The sequence below is a fragment of the Scyliorhinus canicula genome, chromosome 3 (genome assembly GCF_902713615.1).
Source record: "Scyliorhinus canicula chromosome 3, sScyCan1.1, whole genome shotgun sequence".
Lineage (NCBI taxonomy): Eukaryota > Metazoa > Chordata > Chondrichthyes > Carcharhiniformes > Scyliorhinidae > Scyliorhinus > Scyliorhinus canicula.
The window spans coordinates 13,563,306-13,577,069 of NC_052148.1; the positions used below are offsets into that span (position 1 = coordinate 13,563,306).

The window sequence follows — 13,764 nt, forward strand, 5'->3', positions numbered from 1 at the left end:
AACTCACCCATCACAACAATCCCCGATCACCTACATCAGTTTTCACTGCCTCAGCTGCTTAAACTTTAACGTCTTAGCCTCATATTCAAAGTACAGCTTGGTTCACCCCTCCCAATCTTTCTGACCTCCTCCATCTCAACATCCCCCAAGTTTTCTATTCTTCTGACTTTTACACAGGGAATCCCTTGCCGTCTTCCCCATTATTGGCGGTTATACCTTCAACTGTCCAGTGATGAAGCAGATGGAAACCTTTTCTAAACTCAGCTGCCTCTCCACTTGATTTACCTTATTTGGAACAGTTATAATTCACCTGCGCAAACTGACTAGGATTTTCTTTTACAGCCAAAGTGCAATTACAATTTGCATACTATTATGGGCCAGGGTTTAGAGAACCCCAAAGTATCATGGAGTTCACCTGACCCACAACTTTTAATAGATTGTGGTATGGGGAGCACATGGCCCACTCTACAGGTGTGGTACAGCAGCAATGGAAAAGTATTTTTTAAAGCAAAACAATGTTTATTCTATGAACTCAAGTTAACCTTTTTAAAACATACAGTGAACATCTTAGCAACCATTAATCCAAATACAAACGCCAAAGACTACAACATTAAGTAAACTTTTAAGCTTTCCCTTTTGACATCCATACGACTTAAAAACAAAACCTTTATCAGAAGCACATCAGGGTTAAAGTCACTACTGAAAACATTTATTATTCTGAATTCACCAAATGATCAAGAGATAGTCTTTTGATGGCCGAGAGGACAGCAGTACATCTGCTTGGTCTGGCTTCAGCTCCAACACTGAAAACAAAACTAAAACACACCCTGCAGCCTGCTCAAAAACTAAAGTAAAAAGCTGACAGACAGCCCAGCTCCACCCACTCTCTGACATCACTGCAGCAGTAAACACCCATTTCTTAAAGGTACTCTCACATGACAATACAAGGATGTTAATGCGTCGAAGCAGTTCAGAGAAGGTTGACTAGCCTAATAGCTGCAATGGGTGGGCTGTCTGGTGAGGAAAGTTTGGACAGGCGAAGCTGGAGTTCAGAAGAGCAAGAGGCAACTTGACTGAAACAAATAAGATTCTGAGGGGTACTCACAGGGGAGATGTGGGGAGGATGTTTCCTCTTGTGGGAGAATCTAGAACTAGGGGTCACCGTTTAAAAACAAGGTGCCGCCCATTTGATTCAGAGATGAGGAGAAACTCTTTTCCACAAAAGGCAGTGGGAGCAGTCTTTGAATATTTTTAAGGCTCAGCGAGATAGGTTCTTGATTAAGAAGGGGTGACAGGTTATCGGGGTGGACAGGAGTGTGGAGTTGAGGTTACAATCAGGTCAGTCATGATCTTATTAAATGGTGGAGCAGGTTTGAGGGGCCGAGTGGCCTACTCCTGCTCCTAATTCGTATGCTCGTTGCTGTAATAATTTGTAATAATTACACTTGAAAATAAAATAAAAGTTTCATTATTCCTATTTGAAAACATTGAATAATTAACAGTGTGCCTAACCAGTGTTTTGTAGAGCAAGAAAGATATTTTATTGATGAAAATCTATTCAGGATCTCATGACATCCCAAAAGGGTTACAGCCGATTAACCCCTCTGATGTGTAGTCACTGCTGTACTTCCATGAAATTCAGCAGCCAATTTGCACACAGCAAGTTCCGACACACAGCAACGAGGCAAATGAGGAATAAGCAGACTTGGTAGTATTCTGAAAGGAATAAATGTTGGCTGGCACATCAGGTCAATTCCCCTGCTCTTCTTCAAAATAGTGCTGTTTGCACTTTTACAAAGCACTGAAGTGGCAGGTAGGACTTCAGTGTTACGTCTGTGACAGTGCAGCACTGACCCTGAATTCCTCTAATGTTGCCAGAGAGCATGTGCATAAATACTGGAATAGGGCTTCTAGCCACAAGCCTCTGATTGGAAGCTAGAGTACGACCATTGAGCCATGGCTGACAGTACAGACTTACCACTTCTCACCGACATTTTTGACCATGCATTTGAGTCACCTGTCCTCAACCTATTCATGTGGCAGATTTTGTTGAATGACTTTGCTGTGAAGTGCATTGGAATGCTTTAACGATGTTTAAAGGTACAGTATGAATGCAAGTTGTTGTAAGGTAAAGATTCTACCATGTTCCTAATTTCATTGACTTTGGTATCTGAATCCTTCAAGTCAACAAACTATTTTGCTTGGACCAAAATTGCCGACGTCCTTCACACCTTGAAAGCTGCGATTAACACCAACCTCCGTCCCCAAAATATCTCCTTTTTTCTAAAAGAAAATAAGCACTGAATCTTTCCTCTCACAATCATCTGATGTGCAGAATCACCTTTGTTGCTCCTTTGTGCCAACTTCTAGGAGCATAATCCTCTCCCCATGACCTGGTGACCAGAATTACCCACAGATTAGCTGACCAGCAATTAATTCAACAACACGAGAACCTTGTTAGATTTGTATTCGGTTTTGCTGCCAACGCACCACAGTTCATAAGTTCTGATGAAGTCATAAAATGTCTGCAAAATGTGCCTTTTCTCCTTCCCTGAAAGGGCTGCATTTTTTGACACCACAAGCACAGAGGGTACACTCCCCACTCATGCAGTGTTCATGCCTGAGATATCACTGTCAGCGACGTGCCAGGCAGCTGCCTGCATTATACTGGAGCAAAGCAAACCATCAGTGGAGAGAAAAAAAAACTCTTTCAATGTCTGAGCTGAGAGAAGCCTGAAAAACAGTGGTAATACACAACACATCCCCCCACCACCGCCTCCTGTTACCTTTGACACTTGCTGCACTTCTCCCAACTCCCTTTGCTGCTTCATCCCCCCCACCCCGCCAATTCCCTTTGCCCCTGCCCCACCTACTCCATTTGCTGTTTCCCCCTGCTCACATAGAAACATGGACAGAAATAGAAAGAGGAGGCCATTCATTCCTTTGAGCCTGCTCTGCCATTCAGTATGATCATGGCTGAACATCAATCATGGCTGAACATCAAGTTCAATATCCTGATCCCGCCTTCCCCCCCATATCCCTTGATCCCTTTAGCCACAAGAGCAACATCTAACTCTTTTGAAATTACATAATGTTTTAGCCTCAACTACTTTCTGTGGTAGCGAATTCCACAGATTCACCACTCTCTGGGTGAAGAAATTTCTCCTCACCTCAGTCCTGAAAGGTTTACCCCTTATCCTTAAACAATGGTCCCTAGTTCTGGACACCACCACTAGCAGGAACATTCTTTCTGAATCTACCCTGTCTAATCCTGTTAGAATTTTGTAAGTTTATATGAGATCCCCTCTCACTCTTCCAATCTCCGACTTAGTCTCTCCGCATATGATAGTCCCTCCATCCAGGAATCAGCGTGGTAAACCTTCGCTGTACTCTCTCCATAGCAAGAACAACCGTCCTCAGATAAGAACACCAAAACTGCACACACTACCCCAGGTGTGGCCTCACCAATGCTCTATATAATTGCAGAAAAAATCTTCTCTATTCCTGTACTCAAATCCTCTCACTATGAAAGCCAACATACCATTTGCCTTCTTTACTGCCTGCTGTACCTGCGCACTTACTTCCATTGACTGAGGCACGAGAACACCTAGGTCTTGCTAGTATCCATCTCTCTCAATTTACACCCATTCAAATAATAATCTGCCTTCCTATTTTTCTACTGAAGTGAATAATCTCACATTAACCCACATTATACTGCATCTGCCATGCGTATGCCCACTCACGCAGCCTGTCCAAATCCTGCTGAAGCCTCTCTGCATCCTCCTCACAGCTCACCCTCCCACCCAACTTTGTATCATCTGCAAATTTGGAGATAATACATTTAGTTCCCTCATCCAAATCATTAATATGTAGTGTGAACAGTTGGGGTCCTAGTACAGATCCCTGCGGTAGCCCACTAATCACTGCCTGCCAATCGGAAAAATACCCATTTATTCCAACCTTTGCTTCCTGTCTGCTAACCAGCTTTCTATCCATCTCAAGACACTATCCGCAATGCCATGTGCTTTAACTTTATATATTAATCTGCTATGTGAGATCTTGTCGAAAGCCTTCTGAAAGTCTAAATAAACCACATCCACTGGTTCTTCCTCGTCAACTCTACTAGTTAGATCTTCAAAAGATTCCAGTAGATTTGTCAAGCATGATTTTCCTTTCGTAAATCCACGCTGACATTTGTCGGATTATACCACTGCTTTCCAAATGCTGTGCTATGAAATCTTTGACAATGGACTCCAGCAATCTCCCGACTACCGACGTTAGGCTCTCTGGTCTCTGGTTCCCTGTTTTCTCACAACCTCCCCTTTTGAATAGCTTCTTCCATTCGTAATTCCCTGCTCCCTCCCGTTCCTACTGAAAAACTCCCACTGTTGCTTTTGATGTCCTCCACCTCCCCTCGTCGCTTTTCCAACATGATGCTGTTGCATTGTATGATTATGTCATTTCTGGCATGCACAGAAGGGCACGAGGAAACAAGGGTGATGTCAACGCTCGATGCGTGCGTTTACAAACGTTGCGCATGCGCAGACCATACATCTGCATCATTGGCAGGGGTTACAGTGGACTGAAAGATCTTTCTTCTACAAAGAGTTCGAAAGGTGAAACAGAAAATTTTGCTGAACAACATTCAAAAAGGGTGCACTAATGGAGAGATTTCCCTTTCTTTCCGAGGGCCATGTGATTAAAATACAGGGGTCTGTGGTAAGTGGCTGCTGATGGAGATTGGGGAACAGAGGGAAGTAGATCCTTGGGAAATAGGCGATAGGTTTAGATTAAGGATCTGGATCGGTGCAGGCTGGGAGGGCCGAAGGGCCTGTTCCTGTGCTGTAATTTTCTTTGTTCTTTATATGAAAGAGGGCACAAATGGCCAGAGCTTCCTCTTTGAAAGGGATCACTGGCCTCTTCAATTAAACAATGTCAGCATACCCAAGAGACTCAATCACAGAGTGTGCGACACCCAGCTGGACATGTAGCGATAAGGAAAATATGGGAGCTGGTAAAAAAACTCCCAAATTCAGCACAACTACTTTATTCACAGGTCAAAGAACAAAGTGATCACCCACCCCTACCCAAATGACGTACAATCCATCACTGGTGAAGATATACATATCTTCAATCAGAATATGGAAGATAACCAAAGCTGCAGCTGGGTCCTCAATGATTCACGTTTACAAGGGATTTCATTAACTCACTAATGATTGAATAAAAGAAAAGGAATAAAAGGAAAATGAGCAGTTTGTATCACAGCTTAGACATGGAAGATTTTTTTCTGTCGTGAGAGAACAGTGAGCCAGGCTTGTCAACACATTGCCAATTTTGTGAATGTTGAAGTTTCAGAAACCCCAGGAAAAGAAAGATTTTTGTTTCAGCAGGTGGCAATCTGCTGAAGCAGTCTCCCCTTTGATGAGCTTTCTTTCTGTGAGTGAAGATTTCTGCACACCTTCAACTCTGTCCTTCCCCAATTTTAAATCCCTCCATCACTTGCAGTGTGCCTTTAGTCGCTGTGGCCTAAGCTCCGTAATTCCCTGTCCATACCTCTCCACCTCACTCTGCTCCTTTAATAGGTTCCTTAAAACCAAACTCCTTGACCAAACATTGGGTCACCCATCATTAATTGGTTTAAAGTTCTGTCTTTTTAGGCTGTGAAGCTTCTTAGGAGGCTTTCTATTTGGTGTGATTTTGCGATTGGACACCATATGCTAAATAATCCTGAATGTGCTGAGAATTACACCGACTATCAATTTAAGATTATCAGTCGAGCTCACGGTGCGGCACATGTGCGCATGGTAAAAACTACATATATTAATACACAGGGTCCTGCCCATTGCAGTAGAAAGAACATGTGCACAAAATGTGCATTTTTCAGCTAAACAAAACAGACAGCAACTATTCTCTGGTTCATTCCCTCGGACAATATTATTCCCATTACATTTGGTGTTCTTTCAAATTATCCTGGTGAGTGCAAGACTCACAGCTTCGGCAACAAGTGTCCTCTTTCAGCAATGCTCGAGGTTTTCAATGTTCAATTTTATAAATGGAAGTTGTTTGGTTTGGTGGTAGTGAGGAGGGGAAGAGGGTTAAATACTGAAGAAGAGTGAGCGGGAACCTTGTTTCTCAGTAGTAGGGTCCAGCAGTCTCGTCGTCGCTGCAAATGGTCAACTCCAGCTTTATTGCATCTCATCTCTTTGGACTGAGTGAAAGGAAGAGTGTTCCTTTGGGGAAGTGTGAAACAAGGCCATATTTGGTCATTAGCCATTGTGCATAATGGACCTGCCATTGCCTGCCATGAGGAAAAAGCAATATATACCTTGAGGGGCACCAATCCACAAGCATGGAGCAAGGTGAGGAGGCAGGTTTCCATGAACGATCGCAGATGGCGTGAGGATTGAACCCATGTTGTGGGCATTATTCTGCAGCATACTCTAGCCATCCAGCCAACTCAGCTAACTACTCCCCAGTCCATATGAAGCAAACTTTATCGCTGGCTTAGTTTGAAGACCGAAATATAGTAACAAGTTAAACCCCAGCCTAACAAGAAGACATTTCAGACAGGAGCTATCGCAACACTACACATTTATTTGATTCAAAAACGTTGGCGGGGGGGGGGGGGGGAATAAACAAATGAATCAAAAACAAATGAAAGGAGTTTCAATATGGCATTTGTTTGTATGGAAATCTGAACAATGCTTTAAATTCATTAGAAACCACAATTAACAGAACAGAAATGACAACAATGCCCTGAAAATACTTACAGGGCTACATGTGATAAACAAACACTAATTTTGGCATTGCTCCAGAATCTTATGCCTACATCAATGATTGTCAAACTTGCAGCTTGGGAAGACTTGCACGTTGCTGGGGCAGGGAAGCTCGACGTCCAAATTATACTAGCTATGGTAGCTCTCTGGCTTCTGAGTTCCACTGCAGAGACCTGAGCTTGCAATACAGGCAGTCACTCCACTGCAGTACTGAGGGAGTGCTGCACGATCAGATGTGCCAATTTACCGATGAACGTACAAATTAAGAATGGAGTAGGCCATTCAGCCCTTTGAGCCTCCTTCGCCATTTGACAAGATCGTGGACTTGTGGTCTCAACTCCACTTTCCAGTCGACCCACTTATACCCTCTGACTCTTTGTCAATCGAGAATCTATCGAACCCAGCTCTAAATGCATTCAATGACCCAGCCTCCATTCCTCTCTGGGGAATTCCATAGACTAACGATCATCTGAGAGAAAAAAATGTTTCCTCATCTCCATCTTTGCCCTTTGTTCAAGTCTCTGACCCAAGGGGAAACATCCTCTCAGCATCCACTCTGTCAAGTCCTCTTAGGATCAGTTGTTTTCCAAGAAGATCATACCTCATTTCTCAACTCCAATGGATACAGACCCAGCCTCTCCAATCTTTCCTCATAAGATAACTCTTTCAATCTAGGAATAAATCGAGTGAACCATCTCTGAACTGCTCCTAATGCAATTCTAACCTTCCTTTAGGAGGTCCAAACTGTCCATAGAGCTTCAGATGTGGTCTCACCAACAGCTGGGACAACTCTAGCAAAGCTTCTCTACATTTATATCCCATTCCTAACTTTTTGATTGGAGGGGGCAGTGGACTAGTAATTCAGATACTCAGGGCAATTCTCATGAATTCAAAGCTGAATAATAATCTAATAATACTCTTTAATATTGTCACAAGTAGGCTTACATTAACACTGAGTTACTGTGAAAATCCCCTAGTCGCCACACTCCGGCACCTGTTCGGGTACACAGAGGGAGAATTCAAAATGTCCAATTCACCTGACAAGCACATCTTTCGGGACTTGTGGGAGGAAACCGGAGCACCCGGAGGAAACCCTCGCATACACCAGGAGAACGTGCAGACTCTGCACAGTGACCCAAGCCAGGAATCGAACCTGGACCCTGGCGCTGTGAAGCAACAGTTCTAATCACTGATGACCATCGTCAATTGTCAACAAAACCCATCTAGTTCACTGATGACCTTTGGGGATAGAAACCTGTCGTCCTTACCTGGTCTGGCCGACATGTGACTCCAGACCCATTGCAAAGTGTTGACTTTTAAATGCCCACTTAAATGACTGAGCAAGTATCCAACTGCTCCGGAGTCGACAAAAAGGAATGAAGCTGGGAGGACCACCGGCATCTACCCAGGCACAGAAACAACGACGACAAAGCCAGCAATTGCATGTGGGGGCTTGTGCCAAAACTGTCCCACGGTCTAGTCAAGCAACAGCCTGGCATAAGCATGGAATCATTAGGATAGACTCTACAGGGGTGGCAGCACAGTGGTGTACAGACAGGAGGGAGTTGCCCTGGACTCTGGACCTCATGGCATCAGGTCAAACATGGGTAAGGAAATCGCGAGCTGATTACCACGTACGCCACAACCCCCCTCCTGAGTTAACGAATCAGCAATCCTCCCTGTTGAACTCAACCTGGAGGAAGCCCTGAGGATGGCAAAGGCACCAAGGGTGACTCAGTTTCACCATTACTGACTGAGATGTTTGAGTCCTAAAGGACATAGCTAGACTGGATCCGGGGCAGGTGTTGGGGGAACAAAACACTGCAGTTGATGAAATCTGAAACAAGACCAGTGGATGCTGGAAAACCTCAGCAGGTCTGGCAGCATCTGTCAGGCGAGAAATCAGAGTTAACATTTGGAGTCCCTTTGCCTCTTTGTCAGATCTGAAGAGAGGGAGAATGTGTTGGTTATTAAAGTGTAGCTGTGAGAGATTGCAACAAAATGGAGCAACTTTAAGAACAAAAGACAGATAGTCTGGTGTGGAGGGGGAGTTGCATTGAGGCAGTACATGTATAGGATATTTTTTTAAAAGGGGTTTAAGAGAGAGGAGGAAGGTCACAATCTAAAGCTGCCAAACTCAATGTTGAGTTCCGAGGGTTGTAAGGTGCCAACCAGAAGAGGAGATGCTGCTCCACCACTTACAGCTTGCACAGAGCTTCACTGGAGCATTGCAGCAGGCCAAGGACGGATATGTGGGCATGAGAGAAAGGTGCTGAATTAAATTGGCAGGCAAGAGGAAGGTTGGGGATATGATTGCGGACAGAACAAAGGTGTTCTGCAAAGCAGTCACCCTATCTGCGTTTAGTCTCCCAATATAGAGGACGCAGCGAATACAATAGACCAAACTGAAGGGAGTGCAAGTCAAATGTTACTTAATCTGAAGGGAGTCCTTGGGGATCTTGAATGGTGAGGAGGTAAAGGAACTGGTGTTGCACCATCTGCATTTGCAAGGGAATGTGTCGTGAGAAAGGAGTTGGGCATGATGGAGGAGTGGACCCAGCTGACACAATGGGAGCAGTCCCTGTGGAATGCTGATGCAGGGGTGAAGGGAAAGTATGTTTCGCGGTAGCATCGTGCTGGGGTTGGCAGATAATCCTTTGAATGTGGAGACTAATGGGGTGGAAAGTGAGGACATGGGGGACCCTATAATTTCATAGAATTTCCAGTGCAGAAGGAGGCCATTCGGCCCATCGAATCTGCACCGGCTCTTGGAAAGAGCACCCTACCCAAGCCCACAACTCCACCCCATAACCCAGTAACACCACCCAACACTAAGGGCAATTTTGGACACTAAGGGCAATATAGCACAGCCAATCGACCTAACCTGCACACCTTTGGACTGTGGGAGGAAACCGGAGCACCCGGAGGAAACCCACGCACACAGGGGGAGAACATGCAGATTCCGCACAGACAGTGACCCAGCCGGGAACCGAACCTGGGACCCTGGAGCTGTGAAGCAATTGTGCTAACCACAATGCTACCGTGCTGCCCATCGTGGCTCTAGGAGAGAGGGACTGAGATGAGGGAAAACATGCGGGAAATGGGTCGAACCACCGAGTTGAGGGGGGACGGGACGCAATGTGGTGACCTTGGTTAATAAAATAAGCAGTCGTGTCAGAAGCATCATTTTTGAAGGTGACATCATCAGAACAAATGCGATGGGGGTAGAGAAACTGGGAAAATGGGATGGAGTCCTCACAGGGAGCAGAGCGTGAGGAGGTGTGGCCAAGGAAGCTGTGGGAGTTGGTGGGTTGGTAATGAATATTGATGGTCAATCTATCACCAGTAATGGAGACTGAGATCAAGGAAGGGAAGTGTCAGAGCTGGACCATGCACGGTGCAGTGGCTTAACAGCGTCAGGGTCCCAGATTTGATTCCCAGCTTGGGTCACTGAATGTGCGGAGTCTGCACGGTTCTCCCCGTGTCTGCGTGGGTTTCCTCCGGGAGCTCTGGTTTCCTCCCACAAGTCCCGAAAGACGTGCTGTTAGGTGAATTGGACATTCTGAATTCTCTCTCTGTGTACCCGAACAGGCACCGGAGTGTGGTGATTAGGGGCTTTTCACAGTAACTTAATTGCAGTGTTAATATAAGCCTACTTGTGACAAGAAAGATTATTAAAAATATGAAGTGAGAGACGGGTGGAAATTGGATTCAAAATTGATATATTTTTCCAGCCTCAGACGAGAGCATGAAGGTGCACCGATTCAGTCATCGATGTAACGACAGAAGATTACGGGAGCAAAAAAAAACTTAACCTCATTCTTACCGACCTATGTGTCCAGTGAAGCAGTTGAAGCTCCTTTGTTAAATGTTGAAGAATAAAGGGATTAAGGGTTATGGTGTTCGAGCCGGGAAGTAGAGCTGAGTCCACAAAAGATCAGCCATGATCTCATTGAATGGCGGAGCAGGCTCGAAGGGCCAGATGGCCTAGTTCTTATGTTCCTATGTGAACCTGTCTAAGAAAGTATTGGGAGGAGTGACCACTGCACAGTCCTTGTGTAGACTATGTTCTGTCTGCACATTGAGGATACCCTCCATCTTGTTGTTTGACACTAAAAATGTGCTAAATGGAGTAGATTATGGGCATCCATGAGGTGCTGTGGGCTATCAGCAGAATTGTGCTCAACCACAATCTGTAACCTCATGGTCCAGCATATCCCCACATCTCTACCATTAGCACCAAGCCAGGGGATCAAACTCTGGTTCAGTAAAGAGTGCAGGAGGGCATGCCAGGAGCAGCACCAGCGATACGTAAAAATGAGGCGTCCACCTGCTGAAGCTGCAATACCTGACTAATCATGTGGCAAACAGCATAAGCAGTAGGTGATAGACAGAACTAAGCAATCCCAGAACCAACAGATCAGATCTAAGCTCTGCAGTCGTGCAGTGGTGAATGGTGGTGAACAGTTGTACAGCTCAGTGGAGGGGGCAGCTTCTGTTTCTGTGCTGTAATCAACTGAATTTGCACCGAGCTGTTAAACAAGAAGATACACAAAGACTAAACAAACTCCAGGGTCACTCACCTCAGTCAGTCCGACATGCTGCTTCTTGATGACATTTTGTAAACAGTTGCTCAGTGTCCTGGTCAGCAGGAGATTGGTGGATTTCCGGATCATGTCGTCTACCTCAGTTGAGCTGGAAAAAAATATTTTTTTCTTGAGATTATCTGTAAACTATAAATTGTCTTTGTGAATCTGCTGCTCATGAGAGTGTGGCCAATGTTGCAAAATCAAACACATTCCATTTTTGGCACGCTGTTTTAGCATCAAACATTCCGAGGTCAGGAACAGCACGGAGTTACTTCATCCACAATGCCGCCATCCAACAATGTGCCTATCCCAATCCTGCAACCAGTGCCTTCTTTGCTGTGTCAGCTACGGATCAATGGTGAGCACTCTCACGTTTGATGGTTGGGGGTTCAAGTCTCACTCCAGACACTAGAACACAAAGGTCTGGCTGACTCTCCCAATGTAGCGCAAACAGGGAGCCGCCCTTTCAGAGATCACCGAGTTACACAGTGAAGAAGAAGTCCTTCGGCCCATCGAGTCTGCGCCCACACATGAAAAACACTTGACTGGCCGACCGAATCCCATTTGCCAGCACCTGGCCCGTAGCCTTGAATGCTGTGACATGCCAAGTACTCATCCAGGTATCCCCCTCCCTCTACCACCCTCCCAGTCAGTGCATTCCAGACCGTCACCACCCTCTGGGTAAAAAAGCTTTTCCTCACATTCCCCACCCCCCACCCCCAAAACCTCCTGCCCCTCACCTTGAACTTGTGTCCCCTCGTGACTGGCCCTTCAACTAAGGGGAACAGCTGCTCCCTATTCACCCTGTCCATGCCCCTCATAATCTTGGACACCTCAATCAGGTCGCCCCTCAGTCTTCTCTGCTGAAAAGTACCATCTTTCAGATGAGACGTTACCCAATGGCCTCATCTTCCCTCTTAAAGACATGAAATGAAATTAAATGAAATGAAATGAATGAAATGAAAATCGCTTATTGTCACGAGTAGGCTTCAAATGAAGTTACTGTGAAAAGCCCCTAGTCGCCACATTCCGGCGCCTGTTCGGGGAGGCTGGTACGGGAATCGAACCGTGCTGCTGGCCTGCTTGGTCTGCTTTCAAAGCCAGCAATTTAGCCCTGTGCTAAACAGCCCCTGTTTAATGGGACATAAAGATCCCCCAGCGTCTTCAAAGAAAGGCATTGGCATTCTCCCTTGTGTCCCAGCCTATACTCAATCCTCAAACAACATTAAAAAAGTGTGCTTGGTCACTTCCATTTTGCTGTTTGCGGGAGATTACTGCGCACCACTTTGCTTATCATATTTCCAATGTTACAACAGTGAACACACTTCAATATTGCTTCGTAAAACATGGAAAAGGTTTTGGGACATCCCCGAGGTTGTGAAAGGCACCATACAAATCTAGGGTGACATTTTTTCATTTCCCGCAGCAGCCATCGTGTGCCCACTGAGTCAGATTGCTTGCTTGGAGACAGATTTCTGTCCACACCACAAGGAACTGGAGAAAGACTATTCAAACCCAAGTCATGTTACAGCTTTACAAGCAAGGTAGAGACCTCCCCTCCACCTCTGAAACTCGATTTTGAAGCAGCTCCCAAAGTTGAAACCATCACTTAATATTAATAACAAGGACACAGCTAGATTTGAACATCCCTGTGTGGAAATGGCCTGAAATTCACCGAGATTGTAATTGTAGATTGATAATGATGACACCAGGAATAGGAAACTATATAAGTATGATGAGAACCTGGAGATACTGGGACTTTTAATTTGGAACAGAAAATGCGAAGAGATGCAAAGAACATGATGATACGTTTTAATGAAGTGAATAGAACACGGTTATTTACTTTTTTAGTTAATCAATAAATGGGTGGCACAGTGGTTAATTTTTAAAATCTTTATTAGTGTCACAAGTAGGTTGACATTAACACTGTAATGAAGTTACTGTGAAAATCACTGCTGCCTCACAGCGCCTGGGACCTGGGTTCAATTCTGGCCTTGGGTGACTATTGTGTGTGTGGAGTTTGCACTTTCTCACCGTGTCTGCGTGGGTTTCCTCTGGATGCTCTGGTTTCCTCCCACAATCCAAAAATGTGCAGGTTAGGTGTATTGGACACGATAAATTGCCCCTTACTGTCCAAATTTAGATGGGATTTCGGGGATAGGATGAGGGAGTGGGCCAAGATAGGGTGCTCTTTTAGAGAGTCGGTGCAGACTCAATGGCCCGAATGGCCTCCTTCTATACTATAGGGATTCTATGACGTTAGTCGCAAGGTCAGCATTTATTTCTCATCTTTAATAGCCCGTGAGAAAGTACTCGTAAATCACCTTCTTGAATACACTGGATTGAACAACAGGACCACTTCAGAGGGCAGTTAAGAGAGTCAGCTACATTGCTGTGAG

General features: G+C 45.1%; 1 protein-coding gene across 6 annotated transcripts in view; it reads right to left on the minus strand.

The window, feature by feature from the left end:
- The window catches only part of exoc6b (exocyst complex component 6B), a 658,566-nt gene that overhangs the window by 175,392 nt on the left and 469,410 nt on the right, over nt 1-13,764 (minus strand). For all 6 annotated transcript variants that reach the window (XM_038793136.1, XM_038793134.1, XM_038793132.1 and 3 more), the window contains one exon: nt 11,360-11,471. In XM_038793136.1, the coding sequence (XP_038649064.1) occupies nt 11,360-11,471 (112 nt within the window). The remainder of the gene's footprint in view (nt 1-11,359; nt 11,472-13,764) is intronic.